This window comes from Sarcophilus harrisii, chromosome 5 (assembly GCF_902635505.1).
Source record: "Sarcophilus harrisii chromosome 5, mSarHar1.11, whole genome shotgun sequence".
NCBI lineage: Eukaryota > Metazoa > Chordata > Mammalia > Dasyuromorphia > Dasyuridae > Sarcophilus > Sarcophilus harrisii.
This window is the reverse complement of record NC_045430.1, coordinates 107,089,195-107,105,968: the sequence shown is the minus strand read 5'-3', so window position 1 is coordinate 107,105,968 and position 16,774 is coordinate 107,089,195. Positions and strand designations below refer to the sequence as shown.

The following is a 16,774-nucleotide window of genomic DNA, read 5'->3' as shown; positions in this document are numbered from 1 at the left end:
CTTTGTCAAAGAACCCTCTTAAAACTCCTATGATCATTTGTACCAGTGAAGCCACCATCTGCAATGTTGAACATAAAACGCTGCTTGATGTTCTTCTTCTGCTTCTCATCACCCAGGTCCTTGGGAGTCTCCCCATTCTGAAGCATCACTTCTTTTTTCTCTTCTTCTTCTTTCTTCTCCTCTGAAGAATATATTTGGGAGAAAAATCAGCCCTGGATAAGCTTTACTCCATGATTCCAACATAGAGGATGCAGTCTAAGTCCTTCAAACCCTCTTTTCATATCAGTACTTTAACAGACATCTATGAGCAATCTCTGAGACAAAGATCTAGAAGCAAATTTAAAATTTAAATTTCTGATGTCATAGTCTTAAGTCTAAATTATTTTCTCTAGATACCTACCTTTGTCTTCTACCACAATAGGGGTCAGATCCACTGTTGCTTTCTCCTCTACCTTTTCCGTTTCAGCAACACCTGGCAAATAAATGAAACAAAGTATAAACTAAAGAAATAATACCTCCTCATACCAGATACTCTTTCATGACCCAAACAGAATAACCCTAATACTAAGCCTCTTCAATTTAAGTTACAAAGACAGAAAGTTAAAGAAAAATTTCTAGACTCCTTTTACCATCCTTTTTTAAATTTAGCTTGTCCTATGCTCTTTAAAAATAATATTCCCCTAAACTCAAGATCTCTCTAATGCTATGATCTGGCTGAAAGCCAAAACCTACATGGGAGGGATCTGTGATCAGAAATCCTGATACCTTTGGTTTCTGTCTCCATGGTCTCCTCTGTCTTCTCTTTGACTTCTGGCTTATCCACCTTCTCTTCTCCTTCCAGAGGCTCAGTCAGAACTTTTTCCTCTTCTGGGTTAGATGCAGAGGGCTGTGTAGCCTTTGGGGGAAGGGGGGGGAGGGGGGAATAAAAAAAATAAACAGTATGATAGGTAGTACCAAAGGAAGTGAGGATTTAAGTTCATTTTCCCTAGGGCCAACATCATTAACAATTTCCTAGCCATTATCACCACAATTCTTACCTCCACAGAAGCCTCAGGAGCTGCAGGTTTCACCTCTCTCTCTCCTTCTGTGTTCTCTTCTTCTTTGTTATTATTCTCCTCTGCTTTCACCCCATCATCTAGGGAAAAAAAAAAGTAGGAAGAGGGCCCTAAACTTGGCAAAAAGGTTACCTAGAGGTAACCAACATTCCTTATTAACTAACTTTTTCTTGTACATAAAATCACACTGACCATGGCCTGTAGAACACTGGATTATACTGGGTATAGCTCCTGTGATACAAAAGACATTTTGTCTTAGACAACAAATTTGTGTGTGTTTGGTACTTTTTTTGGAGGGGGAGGGGACAGGAAGGCAGAAGGAGAGAAACACTCTCTCTCACCCAAGCTGGAACTGCAGTTTTCTCTCACTGCCCCAAAACCCATTAATGATCAGCATGAAAGCTTTGATCTCTTCCCATTCAACCCTTAGGCAACCTAGAAGTCCTCCTACTCCCTAGGTTCTCAACTATTTCAGTTTACATTCAGTGCACTTTAGCCCTAGTGAAGCTCAAAACTCCCAATCAAGAGACCCACCAGTTTCAGTCTTCCAATGAACAAAGCATGCATCATTACACCTGGTTGAGAAATGGATTTTTTTTTTTTAATTTAAGTGGTCAAAACAGGGTAAAATTTTAAAATGTGGATTCTTATTAGAGATTAAAAACCCTATCATATCACATGTGAAATGCTCTATAAAACTGATACTCCACACTATATATTAGGCAAATCAGCCTGATTTCATTTATATAATTTAAAAGTGTCCTCTTGTGCCTTTAAGAGTCAGCCCCATCTCAGGGCAGCCCTCCTAATCTGAGAGGATGGTTTGCTCTTAGTCCTACCTCTGGCCTTCCTGCCACAGTGGCAAGCAGGAAAGGAGTAATAGGCATGGACTGGAACGGGAGAAGGGAAAAGAAAAAAGCCAGACTTACCAGGGGGTGGCACAGGTGCAGGAGTGTTGGGTTGTGTGTCTCCTGGAGTGGAAGGTGTGGGAGTTTTAGGTGAAGGTGATCCTGGCTGTGACATCTTCTTGTTCTCTTCTACCTCAGCCAGCTCAGGCATGCTCCAGCGCCCATTGACATGCTCAAATTCCTGAACCTATAGCATTTAGGAAAAGAATAAAATTTTGCCTAGAGCAATGAGAGTTCTTCTCCATGGGACCTCCCATTTTCTCTCTGGTTATCCTTCACACCCTTTCCAAACTCATAATAGTTTGGGGGACATCTGTCCTTTTCTAGTCCCAATATAGACCATACTTCTGCCAATGTTAAGTACCATTACTATATTGGTTTCTGCCTTCAGTCCATACTATCCTACTTGATGGGAGTTCATTTTGAGGACAGTCCCACCATGTCAACTTCATGCAATGCCACAGCAAATACAATCCCTCACTCCCATTTCACTTCTCCCTCTATTTGATAAGATTACCAATGTTCTGGGAAAGGGTGTGGCAATCAGATTGCCACCAATCAGACATCCACCATACTTGTGATCTCCCAAACTCCTATCCACTAATAAGTGTATTATGTTTCCTTAAATTTTTATTATTTTAACATATTTATTTATATTATATATGTATTATTAAATATATATATATATTTATTAATTATTTTATTAAATTTCCTTAATGTAAACTTAATTACTTACTGTAAGTATGTTTCCCCTGTTGGATTATAAGCTCCTTGAGTATAAGAGCCATTTCTTTTTTATTAATGTCCCTAGTACTTAATTCAAAGCAAGTATGTAATATATCCCTTTTCATTCATTCATACTTTCATTCATTCATAATCAAGTGGTTGGAGTCACACCTTTTTTCGGATAAGTGACATAACACCAATACGAGTAAGAACATGCTGCCGGGATAAGCCCTCACGGGGTACACCATCAGCAAAGGTCTCAGCCCCATCTGCTCCTGGTTCACAAAGGTGACGCATAAAGAGAGACACATATGCCCTAGGTAAAAAGGTAGAACAAACAGACTGTTATATAGGCAAACTAACATTCTGCAGAACAAATCACCCAACACTTAGCACTAACTTCCAATAAAGTTATTTATTACTCCCTAATAGGCAGAACTCCATATAACAATTCATGCTCTAACTCTGGCGGGGAACTTAGCTTAATGATTTTCTATCAACAACTGTTGTGCTTCACAATGGTTATAGACACACTAAGCAGAATTCCCTATCCCAAGAGAATTCCATTGTAGAAGCACTCAACAAGACATAATCCTGCCCTGACCCACACTTCTCTCCAAACTTTCACTCACTTGAACTCTTTCTCTGACTTGCCCCTCAGGTCCCGCACAAGCCATTGGGTAGTAAAGGCATCCTGAGGAGGCATCCCATAACGCATAATGGCATTGAGGAAAGCCTTCCGCTGGCGGGCATTGAAGCCAAGTACCTGAAGAAGAAGGTACCTAGGTGAGGAAGAAAGCAGGTTCCCTCCTACAATGGACATCAGACATAGACCTTTTCTGAATCTACCTTTTCTCATAGGAGGATGGGGCTTCCCATTGCTTACCTCAATATTTCCACCAACACGAGCCAACAATGGAGGCAATGGTTTGTCCTTATCATTTCGCAGGCCCTTGCGGCTAGGCCGTCTGGGAGCTACAAGGAAACAGAAGGGAAGTATAAGGAAAGTGCATGGGTGAATAGTAATGAAGGGGGTATTAATTATTCTTGACACCCTAAATCTCCAGAAACATCACTCTCACCTTCTGAACGCTCATCAAAGTCCTCATCGCCTTCCTCTGAGGCCACTGAGTAGTCGGACTGATTGTCTGACTGGTCATCCTGCCAATCTGGAGGGAGAGAGGGCAGATGAGCGGGGCCCACGGCCCTAGGGGAGCGGCCCAAGGGCAGGGGATGGGGCCGGCCAGACACACCTCGATCCTCCTGGGAGCCATCGTTGTAGTTGACCTGCTTACGAATTCGCTTCCCTTTGCCTAGGTTTCGGGCCAGATCCTCTTGCTGCTGCTCATAATGGTGTCGCAGCAGCTTCTCCCAGTAGTCAGGATCCACACTTTCTTCCTGCTTGATGATCTCTCTTTCTACTTCTTCTTCCTCCTGAGACAGATGTAATCAAAACTCAGGGGCGCGGGGGGTGGGGTGGGGGTGGGGTGTCTTTCTACACAGGTTCTTAAAGTTCCTATGCCACTCAGACGTGTAAAATGTTTACAAACTTCCAGAATAATTATATAGTACCATATCTGTTTGGACTTCAAAGTTTTCAAAGAAACTCAAGTAAAAATTGATGCCTAGCACAGAATAGGCAGTTTGATAAATGTGGTTTGAAATACTTTAATTAATGCTTATTGAAATAAAAAGGCTACAAGCCTTTGCCATCTATGGGGTTTTATTAACTTCAAAGTACTTACAAAATCCTTATTACAATATCCAAATGTCTGCTCCCCTACAAGTCTTTTAAAAATTCATTATTTTTCACACACTAATGACCACTAATCCCTTCTTTTAGATTTCCCAATACCAGCAATTATCAAATATTTTTGTAATTCTTTACATATAGGTAAACATAAAAGTGTCTAACAGAACTTTTATGCCTCAGTCACATAGTAACATGATCTTCAAGTACTTCCACAATGTACACTTCAACAAGAACACAGATTCATTAATGTAGATATTACCTTTAGCAGACTAGATTGCCTGTTCATACTATGAAATTTGTTCCTTTCCTATAAATGTTCCACAGAAGTTTTGTTCTTCCACCAAATCTTGTGATATATATAAATATCATTTATGTGATATACATAAATATTACTTGAGCTTAAAATCCAACAGTCACACTTCAATGTCACTACATAGCTTGTCTACTTCCTAGAAATAATATATCTTCTATGCGATATCCTCTGCATGCTATTGCTTATGATTCTTCTAGCAATTCTTTCATAATATACTTCATGCAGAGTTCTACCACTGCCTTATCTAAAATTTGAATTCTTTGGAGCTTTTGGTTTTCCATAACTTGACAGCCATATACCACCATAAAACTGTTTTAAATATAGACCTTTATTTCAAGAAGCATAGAATGCAGAAAGAATGCAATTTCTTAAATGCAACCTAGCTTTCTCTCTTTCAATATTCAATTGTGGACAAAGTTCATTGTTTATCCACAGTATTTGTGTAATATATATGTGCTATATGTTCTGTAGACTTTCCATCCAATTGTTCACATCTACAGAACGGATTCCTTTTGTCCATCCGGTTCCTTATACAGGTAAATTAGACCAAATCTGAGTTACTATGACTCTCATTTAAGAGATTATGCAAAGTTCCTGGGCAGAGTGCTCTAGGAACATTGAGGGAATCTCCACATGTCTAAGGAATGCTACCTTTTCCATCTGGACTCCTTACTAGACACTCTCCATGATTATGGAAAATATATATTAAGTATCTATATTCCTGTATTTGTCCTACTTGTTTGTAAATAAGCAGAAAGTCAAATAAAATTGTCATTACTGTTTTAATCACATAAGAGTGATTTTAATCATCCATCAGAGATGCCTTTGGGAGGAAAATCTTCACCTTGATATTTTACTCTATCAAATCATTTTTAATAATCAAGAAATAATAATACTGTGATGCTCTTACATACTTCTACACTTTTCAAATGACTGTACAACTTTAAAGATATGGTCTACTATAGAATATTTGGAAAGATTCTATTTTCATGAATGACTTATGTAGGACGGTTCAGATAAATTTATAAACTATTCTTGGTTTCTTTTTTTTTTTTTTTCATAATTATAACTTTTTATTGACAGAACCCATGCCAGGATAATTTTTTACAACATTATCCCTTGCACTCACTTCTGTTCTGACTTTTCCCCTCCCTTCCTCCACCCCCTCCCCGAGATGGTAAGCAGTCCTACACATTAAACTATTCTTGTAAAGAGAGTAATAAATATAGGTAGATAGGTAATATCTATTGCTTTTTTAATTTTATTTTTTCAGCAATGAGGTCCATGATTCCCTCCCCACCCACATACACAAGAATTTAGTAAAGGAAAGGAAAAATTGCCAATGTACACTAAGCTAGATACCACGAATAGCTACAATGTAGGAAGAAAAAAAATGGCAGTAGAGACAACCCAGAAATTCACAGGATGTAAAAATCTAACAAAGGAACCTGTAACTAAAACCCAGGGCTTCCTTTTTCTTTATAGGGTTCCTCAATAGGGAATCCCTCAGGGTAATCCCTCAATAGGGAAATCCCTCAATAGGGAAAACATACTATAGATAATATTTGGATGAAAAACAACAGAAGTCCAAAGAATATAAAAAAAAAAATTTCAAAAAAGAAAAAATGCAAACCAATCATCATTAAAAAAAAAAAAAAATCACATTAATAAGAGAAATTTACATTTTAAAAAAATTTCTGAGTTTCTGCCTCCCATCTATCTACCAAATTGGCAAAAATGATTAAAGAACAAAGCCAATAAGGAAGTCAGATATACTAATAAACTGTTGGCAGAAACACAAATTGATACAACCATTCAGAAAAACAATTTATAATTATGCCAAGAATCAGTAAAATATTTACAACTTTTGATCCAGTAATGGCACTACTAAGCATATATCCTCCAAGAAGATTAATGTCAGGAAAAAAAGGATCATTGTACATCCCCCAAAAAATTCAACCCAGAGCTCTTTGTGGTAGGAAAAAATGAGAAACAAAATGGATACCCATTCAAGTGGGTAATGAATGAATGAGAATACAATGTACTGTTATCCTTTTAGAAATGATAAATTATAAAGAAATGATAAATTAAAGAAATATTCAGAGAATAGGCAAACTTGTGTGAAATGAAGTAAAGCAAAAAGAGCAAAGACAGTATATACTATGACTACAATAATGTAAATGAAACCATTAAAAGAGAGCAGATTGCGGGGAGGGGGGGGGGGGGGGGGGGGGGGGGGGGGGGGGGGGGGGAAGGAAGCCCTGCAGATAGGAAGCAAGACTGATACTATGTCCAGAATATGCTGACATACGGAGTTATTGTCAGTTGGTTTTGCTTAACTGTTTTTCTTTGTTAAAATAGAGGTGCTTAAACAGGTAGAAGAAAAGTATTGTGGTATTTTAAAAAAGGCAAATAAAACTTCTTTGCCACAAATCCCCTTAAGGAAACAACAGCTCCAGACAAAGTATTAATGATATATAGTAGGAGTAGTATGTTGTCTATGAATCTTTGACCTTGCTGCTTTTTACTACTAGAGATGGATTTTCCCAGTATTTTTTGCTGTCCTCCTCAATGCCCATTTTTGCACTACCATCACAGAAGTATATACTATAGCATCCTAAAACCCTGAGAGGAAAAGAACCCAACATGCAAAAATACATATATATATAAAAGCTGCTCTTTTTGTAATGGCAAACAACCAGAAACTAAGAGGATGTCCTTTGAATGGGGAACAGTTGAACAAGTTGCATTATGGATGTAATGGAATACTATTGTACCATAAAGAAGATATAATGAAACCTGTGAATCTGTATGAACTAATGCAGAATGAAGCGAGTAGAATCAGGAGAATGAGTTATACAATAAACAAGAATACTGTAAAAACAAAACAACTTTGAAAACCCTAAGAATTCTGAATACCTCAATGAAATCAGTATTTCAAAGGACAAATAATGAAGTATGCTTTTATAAGGTGAAGATCTGATGGATTCAGAGTGTAAAATGAGACATTTCTTGGGTATAGACAATGGGGAGATTTACTTTGACTAGGTATATTTATTACAAAGGTTTTATTTTTGCAATGGCACATGAAAGGGAAAGTCAAAATAGATTTGTTAATTTAAAAATAAAATAAAAATTAGTAACAATGAAAAAAAAATCACTAAGTATGCTTACAGATTTTTAAAAGTTATCAAACGGGTACTAGTAGAAAAGAAACTGTCATCAGAGTATACAACACACCATCTCTACAGAATAAGGTATTAGTTCATAAATAACTTGAGCGAATATCTGAGTTCTAAAAGGCAAGGACTGTATTTACCTAGATATCTGCTATAACTTTTTCTGCCAATGGCCAAGTAGTTAATAATATCTTGCCTTGCCTTGATAATTTTATTCTTCAAAAGCTGAGGAAACCAACAAGGGAAAATTCTATTTTCACTAATAAGAGAATCACTTGCTTGAATAGAAATCACAGGAACCTAGAGAACAGGTGATAAAAATACTGATCTTAGTAGCCTCTTAGTAGACTGGAGATTAAGCAAGTGAAATGTTATATATTCTGTAAGACTAGGTAAGATTTTTTGTTCTGTTTTCGCTTATTTTCTTTTTAAAAGGCAGAGAAGCAATCTGAAAATGATTGTTTGGGGGAAGAAAAAGGCAGACACAGCATTTTTAGATGCAATTAAAAAAAAAAATGATAAGAACTTTTGACAGATAAGATTATTCCATCTCAGAATGTAATAGCAGAGGAAAGCCAGGAATAGTCTGAAACACACCCTAGATATTGAAAGGGAAGATTCCAAAAGCTTCAGAGAAAGGATAATTACTTCCCATAGAGTAAAATTCTATAGGAAGAAAAATTTTGTATATACCAAAATAGTCAATGTAGTAATTCTTTGTAGCAATAAGTGACTAGAAACAAAGTGGATACTTTTCCACTTTCCAGTTTTCAGTCCAAAAAAGGGAAAGCTCTGGGGGAAACATAAAAAACCAAAATACTTTCTAGAGACAGAGAAACAAGACCTATAAAGAGAAAACTGCAGAACTATCAAAGGAGATCAATGTGGATGAATAAGAAAGTCATCAACCATCTTAGATTTCTGAAGACATACATGGAAAGAAGAGTAGGTAAAAAGAGGATGAATACAAAAGTATGGCACAGTACTGTAAAAGAAAAAAAAATGTCAGAAGTTCCAAGGTACATAATTGAGGAAAAGATCCTAAGAAAAGCAAAGTGGGGGAGAAAAGTAAAGTGGGGATGGGGGGGGCAGGGGAAGGAGAAGGGGGTGGGAGAGTCTTTTAAGTATACTGTAAGAGAAAAAGAATCATCAGAGTTACTGACGAGGGTGGATCAGACAGTAGAGACAACAGAAAGAAGGCAGAGTTGCTCTATCCCTATCATGCTTCTATTTTCCCTTTGACAAGGAGAATAATCATTGGAATGCAAAAGAAAGAACAGAAGTGAGTAATAGAGAAGGGATACTCAAGATAATTTAGGAGATAAGAAGACAGCATCTAGCTAACTTTGATGAGTTCAAGTCACAGGTACACTGCATTCCAGGGCACTGAATAGAACTAGGAAACATGATTGCTGAACCACTGTTAATGTTCTTTGAAAGATCACTGAGAACAGGAGAAAAGCAAAATACCACTACAAACTATAGGCCAATAAGGTTCAATTCCTCGCAAAATTTTAGAACATTTTATGAAAAAGATGGGGGGAATAGCTAAAAAAGAAAGCAGCAAACACAAAGACTGGACTAGTTCATTAGGAACAAGTCATGCCAGACTAGTTATATTCTCTCTGTGACATGGTTATTAATATGGTAGATTAAAGAAATGTTGTAAATAGTTTGCCTGGGTTTTAGCAAAATTTCACATTCTTTTTTTTAGGGGGGATAAAAGGAGGAAATGGAGAGATATGGCATAAACAATAGTAAAAACTGATTCAGAACTGGCTGAATGGCTAAACTCCAAAAGTAGTCACTAATGGTATGTCCACAGGAAGGCAGTATCTAGAATTTATATTTGATTTTGTATTGCCTAACATTTTAAAATAAATACAGGTATCGATGGTATGCTTACCAGATCAGCAGATAATACATACCAAGAACTAGAACTAGAACAAGAACTAAAACAGTGGGCTGATCTATTAAAGATGACAAATGCAAAGTGTGAACAGTGGTTCAAAAAAAATCATCTTTCTAACTACAATGTGGTAAATCCATGCTATACACAGCAGTTCGTTTGAAAAAGACCAGGGGTCCTTCATAAAGTTGGAGGGAGCCACAAATGCTATACACATTGAACATGTTTTTAGACTTGGCTCAATGTTTCGATCAGTTGTGACTTTTCCCTCCCTCTCCATTTTAATGGACATCTTGTTGGGAGGGGCAGAAGCTGCTCTTTTGGGGATGATGTAAGAAAACAAAAAATAAGAAAGAAAAGAAAAAGGGCCGCTTAGGTAGCAAACCTGAGAAACATCAACAATGTGACATGGCAACTAAGAAAGTTAATGCTAACGTGCTGCATTAAGAGAAGTACAGTACACTAAGGGTAGGTAGTCTCACCAAATTCTATCTTTGTCAAACTACTTCTGGAGTATTATGTTCATTTCTCAGTCCATATTTTCTAAAGAATACTAGTAAACTGGAAAGTATAGATAAGAAGACAACCAATAATTAAGGGCCTCAAGAAAATGCCATATAAGATTATAGATATAATACTAAAAGGGACCTTAGACAAGTATAAGCTTCTCATCTGACAGATGAGAAAATAAGATTATTAATTTATTTTCTCAGGGTCACACAGAAAGTATGAGAGGCTAGATGTGCATTCAGGTCTTCCCAATTTCAAATCCAGCACTCTTATCTGCTCTACAATGCTACTTCTCTATACAAACTACAATATTTAATCTGAAGATAAGACTAAGAACATGCGACAGTTGTTTAATTCAAGTACAGACTTTTCTGCTTGGCCTTAGAACAAAGATATGGATGGAAGATGCAGGAAGAAAGATGTAAGGAAAAAACCTCCTGACAATCTGAGCTATCCAAAAGTATGTATGTACTCTCTCCAAAAGTAGTATGTTACTTGTTATTGGGAGATTGACTATCAAAGACTGGTCACTTGTTGGGTGTACTATATAGCAGGGATTCTTGTTCAGGTATGAAGTAGACTAATAATTTATAAAGTCCTTTCTAACTCAGGTTTTGTATTCTTCTCTCAAGTATTTTAAGAATTAGTGTTATGCCTTAGCCTCTTCCAGACACTTTTCCTATCTTTGTTATTTCTTCCATTTTTATTTTTTCCCACTATAGAACAAGAACTGTGGAATTAGAATTCAAATGTCATGTTCCACTGGGTTGTAGAAAATATCTTGACAAATCTTTTCCATTTTTCTTCTTTGGCAAACTGATCAAGTATTTGCTGCCTAAGGCCAAATTCTACCTTGTCCTCAAGAAATACTAAAAAGTCTGAATCAATGTCTATTCTTTTATCCTTACACTAATATTCATAATCAACAGCAATTTTGAATAGGTCAGATTGGAAGTACTTTAATTGCAATGCCTTATGTTCTTAATTAGAATTTTTATACTTGTAACAAATCACTACTTAGTGCATAGGTATCCTAATACCTCAGTAACCAGTTTCTTCCTATCAGTACATAATAAGTCTTTCTTTTAGTGATGTAATTTGATCCCAGCTGTAACTAGCATATACTCTCTAATTGAGGACAGACAATATGCATGACACAGAAGCATAGGATTTTTGTAACAATTCTTTGGTCTTTTGTCTCTTTTGGGGAGTTCTTATTTTTAACCATGTTTTCAACATATTTTTTGCCATCCTTCCGATAGTATCCATTTACTCCATTCTCTACCATGATGCTACTGTCACTTAGAAGTAGGATGAAAACCAAGCCTAGGCCTTAGGTTCACTTTCTACTGTTCTCTTGGCCAAAGAATTCATCAAAAAGTGTCTTACCTCCTTACAATGAGTTCCTGCAAACTGAGGGCATACACTGAAAAAACTTGACTATGTTTCAAGTCTTTCCAATATGATAAATGCTCACAATGTTTATTTCCTCTAACTTAATATTTGAAAATCTCCATACCACAATGAGGCAATGGAGTAATCCTTCAGAAACAAATGGATTAAAAAGAAAATAGAAAAGATACAAAATTAAGAATACTGGCAAGAGCCACCAAAAGTCTCTTAGGACAAAGGTCAATTTAGACCTACTGAATTTAAAAACGGGTAGAGAAATGTACACCTACAGAATGTATTCTTCCTATTCTAAATACCACCCTAGTCCTGACTGTTGGGTCCCAGGTTTCTCTATTGTCACTTACCCCCATTTCTTCTTCCCGTACTACATACTGGGCCACTTTGAAGGAACTCAAATATTCATTCATGCCTTGAAGTTCTGTGTCTTCTGTTTCATCCTGATTTCGATCCAGCAGTCGCTCTATGGCCTTGTCATCATAGTGAATAACACTACTGTCTTCTCCTTCCTTGTTGTCTCCTCCTATGAGAAAACAGTATCCCACATAAAACAGCACTCAAGAGGTATTTGGTAGAATAGAATGAGTCAAAGAATTTAAGTTACTTTCCTCTAGAAGATCTATCACTCCAGATCCCATAAATACTCTCTAGCTCAATATGCCAACAAAGACCCAACCAAATCTTTACCTCCATCAGTGGCTTCATCTTTGAATAATTCCTCAGTGCCAAACTTGAGGATATCATCAAGCTCCTGCTTGGACATGGAGCCAGTCTTAGAGCCCAGGCCAGGCCTTACTACAAGATGTGTAAGCATCATCTTCTTCTTCGCCACCTGTGTGATGCGCTCCTCCACTGAAGCGCGGGTCACAAAACGGTAGATCATCACTTTCTTATTCTGACCAATTCGATGGGCTCTGCTAAAAGCCTACAGAAGGAGAGAGATAGAGGCAAAAGCTCAAGTGTCTATCACCTTGTTTCCCTGCTCCACTGACTCCTGCCTCTGTACTTCTATCCAATCAAAGTACCAAGGTCTGTAATGCCTCTAGCTGTTGAAATAGCAACCTTCCCAACCAAAAAGCTGGAAAAAGACGGAATTGAGGTATCGTTCCCTGAAAGCACAACCATCACATCCAATATCTTATTTATAAAAAAAAAAGTTATGCAAAGTAAAACTTCTGTTTTCTCTTCATTTAGGCATCTACTCATAAAAAGTAGAGGACTCTTTATAAAACAAACAGCATCAATGCTAAATCACTGAATCTGATCCTGTTCACCTGGATGTCATTATGGGGGTTCCAATCAGAGTCATAGATGATAACAGTATCTGCAGTAGCTAGATTGATTCCCAGGCCCCCAGCTCGAGTAGAAAGAAGAAAGCAAAACTGCTGAGCCCCAGGTGCTGGAAAAAAAAAAAAAGAACAAAATATGGCACATTAGAAATCTTTCTGAAATAATCAGACACGCCTTTCAAGCCATTCTGCATTTCCTCCCCTATTCAATAAATTCCCTGTGGCAAGTATAAATGAGAAAACTGAAGTTGTGTGGGGAAAAAAAAAAGTGATTAGCCAAAAGAAAAATCTGGTGGTATTTTGATTTGTCCCCTTTCTACCAATAACACATAACCCAACCTCTCACCGTTAAAACGATCAATGGCTTCCTGACGCATGTTCCCAGTAATTCCCCCATCGATTCGCTCATATTTATAACCTTCATGTTCCAAAAAATCCTCTAACAGATCCAACATCTTGGTCATCTAACAAGAAAATATATTCGTCATACATCAGTTGAGCTCTTCCACCAAGAACCTCCTTACCATCTATCTCTCCTATACTTAAATCCACCACCTTCTGATACCTGCGAGAAAATGAGCACACGGTGACCACCCTCTTTGAGGTTCTTGAGCATTTTTTGCAATAAAAGTAGCTTCCCTGATGCTCGAATTAGAGCACTGCCATCATACATCCCATTGGGCATCTTTGGTGCTTCCTAGAATAAAAGGTAAAAAAGAAAAATGAAATAGAAGACAAGGGTACAATTAAAATAACATTAAAGAAAGAGATTTCAGGACCTACCATGGCAGCCACAGGGAAGAGGTAAGGGTGGTTACAGCACTTTTTTAGATCCATCACCACATTAAGTAGGGAAACCTGATTACCACCACCCCGAGCATTGAGTGCCTCAAAGTTTCGGGTTAGAATGTACTTGTAGTATTTCCTGCAGACAGAAGACAAAGTCATATTACCAAACTTTGAGACAACCATACCCTAAGGATCTAGGAAGATACCTGGACCTTTTTTGGGTCCAGGAACCCAGAAAGTTTAAAAAAAAAAAAAAACACTAGGTTTAGAGCCTAAAAATAATTAGGTTGAACCTAAAAGACCATAAGGTAACTTGCAAATAGTCAGAACTTGACTAAAATTGGAAAAACACATTTTCTGACACTGGTACTGATAGCATCTTCAGGCCTTAACTGTTCCCTATCACCAGATGCCCCAGGACTGGAATGCTCCCAGAACAGGGCAAAGTGTGAATATTGGAAATATTACAGGGGACAAGCAGACTTTTCTAAATATTTTTAGTGGGTTTAGTGTTTTTCTTGTCCCTTTGGGGAACATTTCTCCAACTCACTTCTGCATCGGGCTCAGTTCCACACGCACAATCAGCTCTGTCTTAGAGGGCATGTTCTTGAAGACATCAGCTTTAAGCCGTCGAAGCATATGAGGCCCCAACATGTCATGCAATTTTTTGATCTGGTCTTCCTTGGCAATGTCAGCAAATTCTTCTAGGAAGCCCTCCAGGTTGCTTTATCAAAAAAAAAGTTCATCAGAGGGTGGAAAAAAAAAGAGAATTATATGATAAACAGGAAAAAAATTGGGGGGAGGGCAGGGGAGTAAGATTAAAGTAAGAGAAATGATGTGTGTAATATAAGAATACTCACTGGAATCTTTCTGGAGTGAGGAAATTAAGCAGGTGGAAAAGCTCCTCCAAGTTATTCTGTAGAGGAGTCCCTGTTAGTAGTAACTTGTGCTGGAGGGAATAGCCATTGAGTACCCTGAAAAACTAGTAGGGCATAGGGGAAATATAAGAGAAAGAAAAACAGATTACTTCATGCTACCCATGGGCCTCAGCTTGATTCCATCAAATTCCAAACTGGCTTTACTAATTTAAAAAGCTTGCCAATTTAGCCCTTGAAAACCTTGTAACAAAGGGATGGCCATAGCATGGCCATTCTCTATTCTACCCACTACTGAGAGATTCCCCACCTTCAATAAATTGGTACCATATAATAAGAGAGCCCAAAGACTTTGCTTACCTTAGACTGATTGTTCTTAAGCCTATGAGCTTCATCCACAATTAGGCAGGCCCAATCAATGGAGCCCAGAATGGCCATGTCAATGGTAATCAGTTCATAGGAAGTCAGCAAAACATGAAACTTCACAGATGCTTCTTTCTACAAAGGAAGGGAGCCCAATTATTGACGTTCAGAAGCATCTACTGTAAAAAGCATCTTCCAGTTCCCAGGCCACCCCTTTTCCCTCATCCCAAGGGAAGAGACTTGGCCAGAAAGAGCTATTCCTCCCTCTTGATAAGTTTCCCTCTGAGATACCTTCATTCTGGAAGCCTTCTTGCCACCACGGATAGCATTGTCTTCAAAAGAGAACTCGTTTTCACGAATAATAGCACGACTATCCTTGTCTCCAACATAGGTTACCACATACATGTCTGGAGCCCACATCTCAAACTCTCGCTCCCAGTTGATGATTGTAGAAAGTGGGGCACTCACTAGGAAAGGGCCTTTTGAATGACCCTAGTAGGAAGGAGGCAGAAGAGAAGCATGTAGGTTCTTTTAAAAATTACCCTGTCTATAAACCACTCTATATACAACTCCTCAGCCCCTCCCTACGCCAAGAGCTTGAAAAAGAACAAAAGGGATCAGCATCAACCTTCAATCTAACCCTCCAACTTTGTTTTGACCCTCCTTCAAAACTTCCCTCTTACATGGGGCCTTCTCAGACTAATCCCTCCCACAGATCTGATAAAACTGGCACAACCTGCCCTGCACAAAGATTCATATAGCTCTCTGTGCTACTAATTATATTTTGTTGCTTAATATTTTTTTCTGTCTTATCTTCTCCATTATATCAAATTCTCCTTTTCTACCTCAGCACTAAATAAGTGAATAGTTTTGAAAAGACAGAAAAGTTAATTAATAAGATGTGCTCTTTCTCACCTCCTTGTACAAAGAATAGAGGAAGACAGCGGTCTGAACCGTCTTGCCCAAGCCCATTTCATCTGCCAAGATAGTGTCAGTGCCCTGGGCCCAGGAGAAGCGCAACCAGTTCAATCCCTCCATTTGATAGGGATGTAGAGTCCCACCAGTGGCATCTAAGTACTCTGGTTGCCGCTCATATTTCACTGTTGGCTGAAAGAAAAAATAGTGGGAAGTCAGAAACTGGCAGATAAGTTTATATTCCCTGAAGATGAAGCTGACTTCGTAATATCAAGTGCCTTTTCCAGTCTTAATTAAATATCAATACAAAAATCTATGAATAGGATTCACGGGTCATTATTCCCTCTTTTCCCTTGTCCTAACCTCCTTTTCTTGGTAGGATAACTAATCCACCAAACAAATGGGAAGTTTTGGTATTAAAAAGATTTTCAGGGAAACAAATTCTAGTGTTCCTTCTCCAAACTGAATAAATCTGTTTCTACCAATTCCTTCCTAAGGTTCATTTTGGCAACTTTCTTGTCTGTTCTCCAAAATAGGGCAAACAGAAAGGAAAGAGCTTTACCTGAAGATCAGGACTGCTGAGATCTAGCCCTAAACTACATATAAATATGAGCCAATGCTGTTATTAATGTATGCAAAAGTACTCTGAAAACGTTTCATTTTTTGATCCTCAAACACTTTGTAAGGCTACAGGTATGTGCAATTGTATCTGTAATACTACCTTATTACAATATCTATATTACCATTTTACAGATGAGGAATCAAGAGCTAAAAGAGATT

The 16,774-nt window shown here is 37.8% G+C and overlaps 1 protein-coding gene and 1 non-coding gene across 7 annotated transcripts in view; both read right to left on the bottom strand.

Annotated features, from left to right (window-relative positions):
- CHD4 (chromodomain helicase DNA binding protein 4) overlaps positions 1-16,774 on the bottom strand; it is a 34,264-nt gene that overhangs the window by 5,932 nt on the left and 11,558 nt on the right. For 5 of the 6 annotated variants that reach the window (XM_031938278.1, XM_031938282.1, XM_031938280.1 and 2 more), the window contains exons 15-35: positions 15,995-16,186; positions 15,371-15,571; positions 15,077-15,214; positions 14,702-14,823; positions 14,392-14,565; positions 13,836-13,977; positions 13,618-13,749; positions 13,399-13,516; positions 13,038-13,162; positions 12,451-12,688; positions 12,111-12,286; positions 3,943-4,123; positions 3,772-3,858; positions 3,576-3,664; positions 3,322-3,455; positions 2,861-3,005; positions 1,985-2,150; positions 1,038-1,135; positions 766-895; positions 401-472; positions 44-181 (exon numbers count right to left, since the gene is read on the bottom strand). In XM_031938278.1, the coding sequence (XP_031794138.1) occupies positions 44-181; positions 401-472; positions 766-895; positions 1,038-1,135; positions 1,985-2,150; positions 2,861-3,005; positions 3,322-3,455; positions 3,576-3,664; positions 3,772-3,858; positions 3,943-4,123; positions 12,111-12,286; positions 12,451-12,688; positions 13,038-13,162; positions 13,399-13,516; positions 13,618-13,749; positions 13,836-13,977; positions 14,392-14,565; positions 14,702-14,823; positions 15,077-15,214; positions 15,371-15,571; positions 15,995-16,186 (2,998 nt within the window). Of the gene's footprint in view, positions 1-43; positions 182-400; positions 473-765; positions 896-1,037; positions 1,136-1,984; positions 2,151-2,860; positions 3,006-3,321; positions 3,456-3,575; positions 3,665-3,771; positions 4,124-12,110; positions 12,287-12,450; positions 12,689-13,037; positions 13,163-13,398; positions 13,517-13,617; positions 13,750-13,835; positions 13,978-14,391; positions 14,566-14,701; positions 14,824-15,076; positions 15,215-15,370; positions 15,572-15,994; positions 16,187-16,774 lie in introns of all 6 variants that reach the window. The other variant, XM_031938277.1, reaches the window with a different exon arrangement.
- Positions 1,812-1,948, bottom strand: LOC111721086. Its single transcript, XR_002770448.1, has one exon.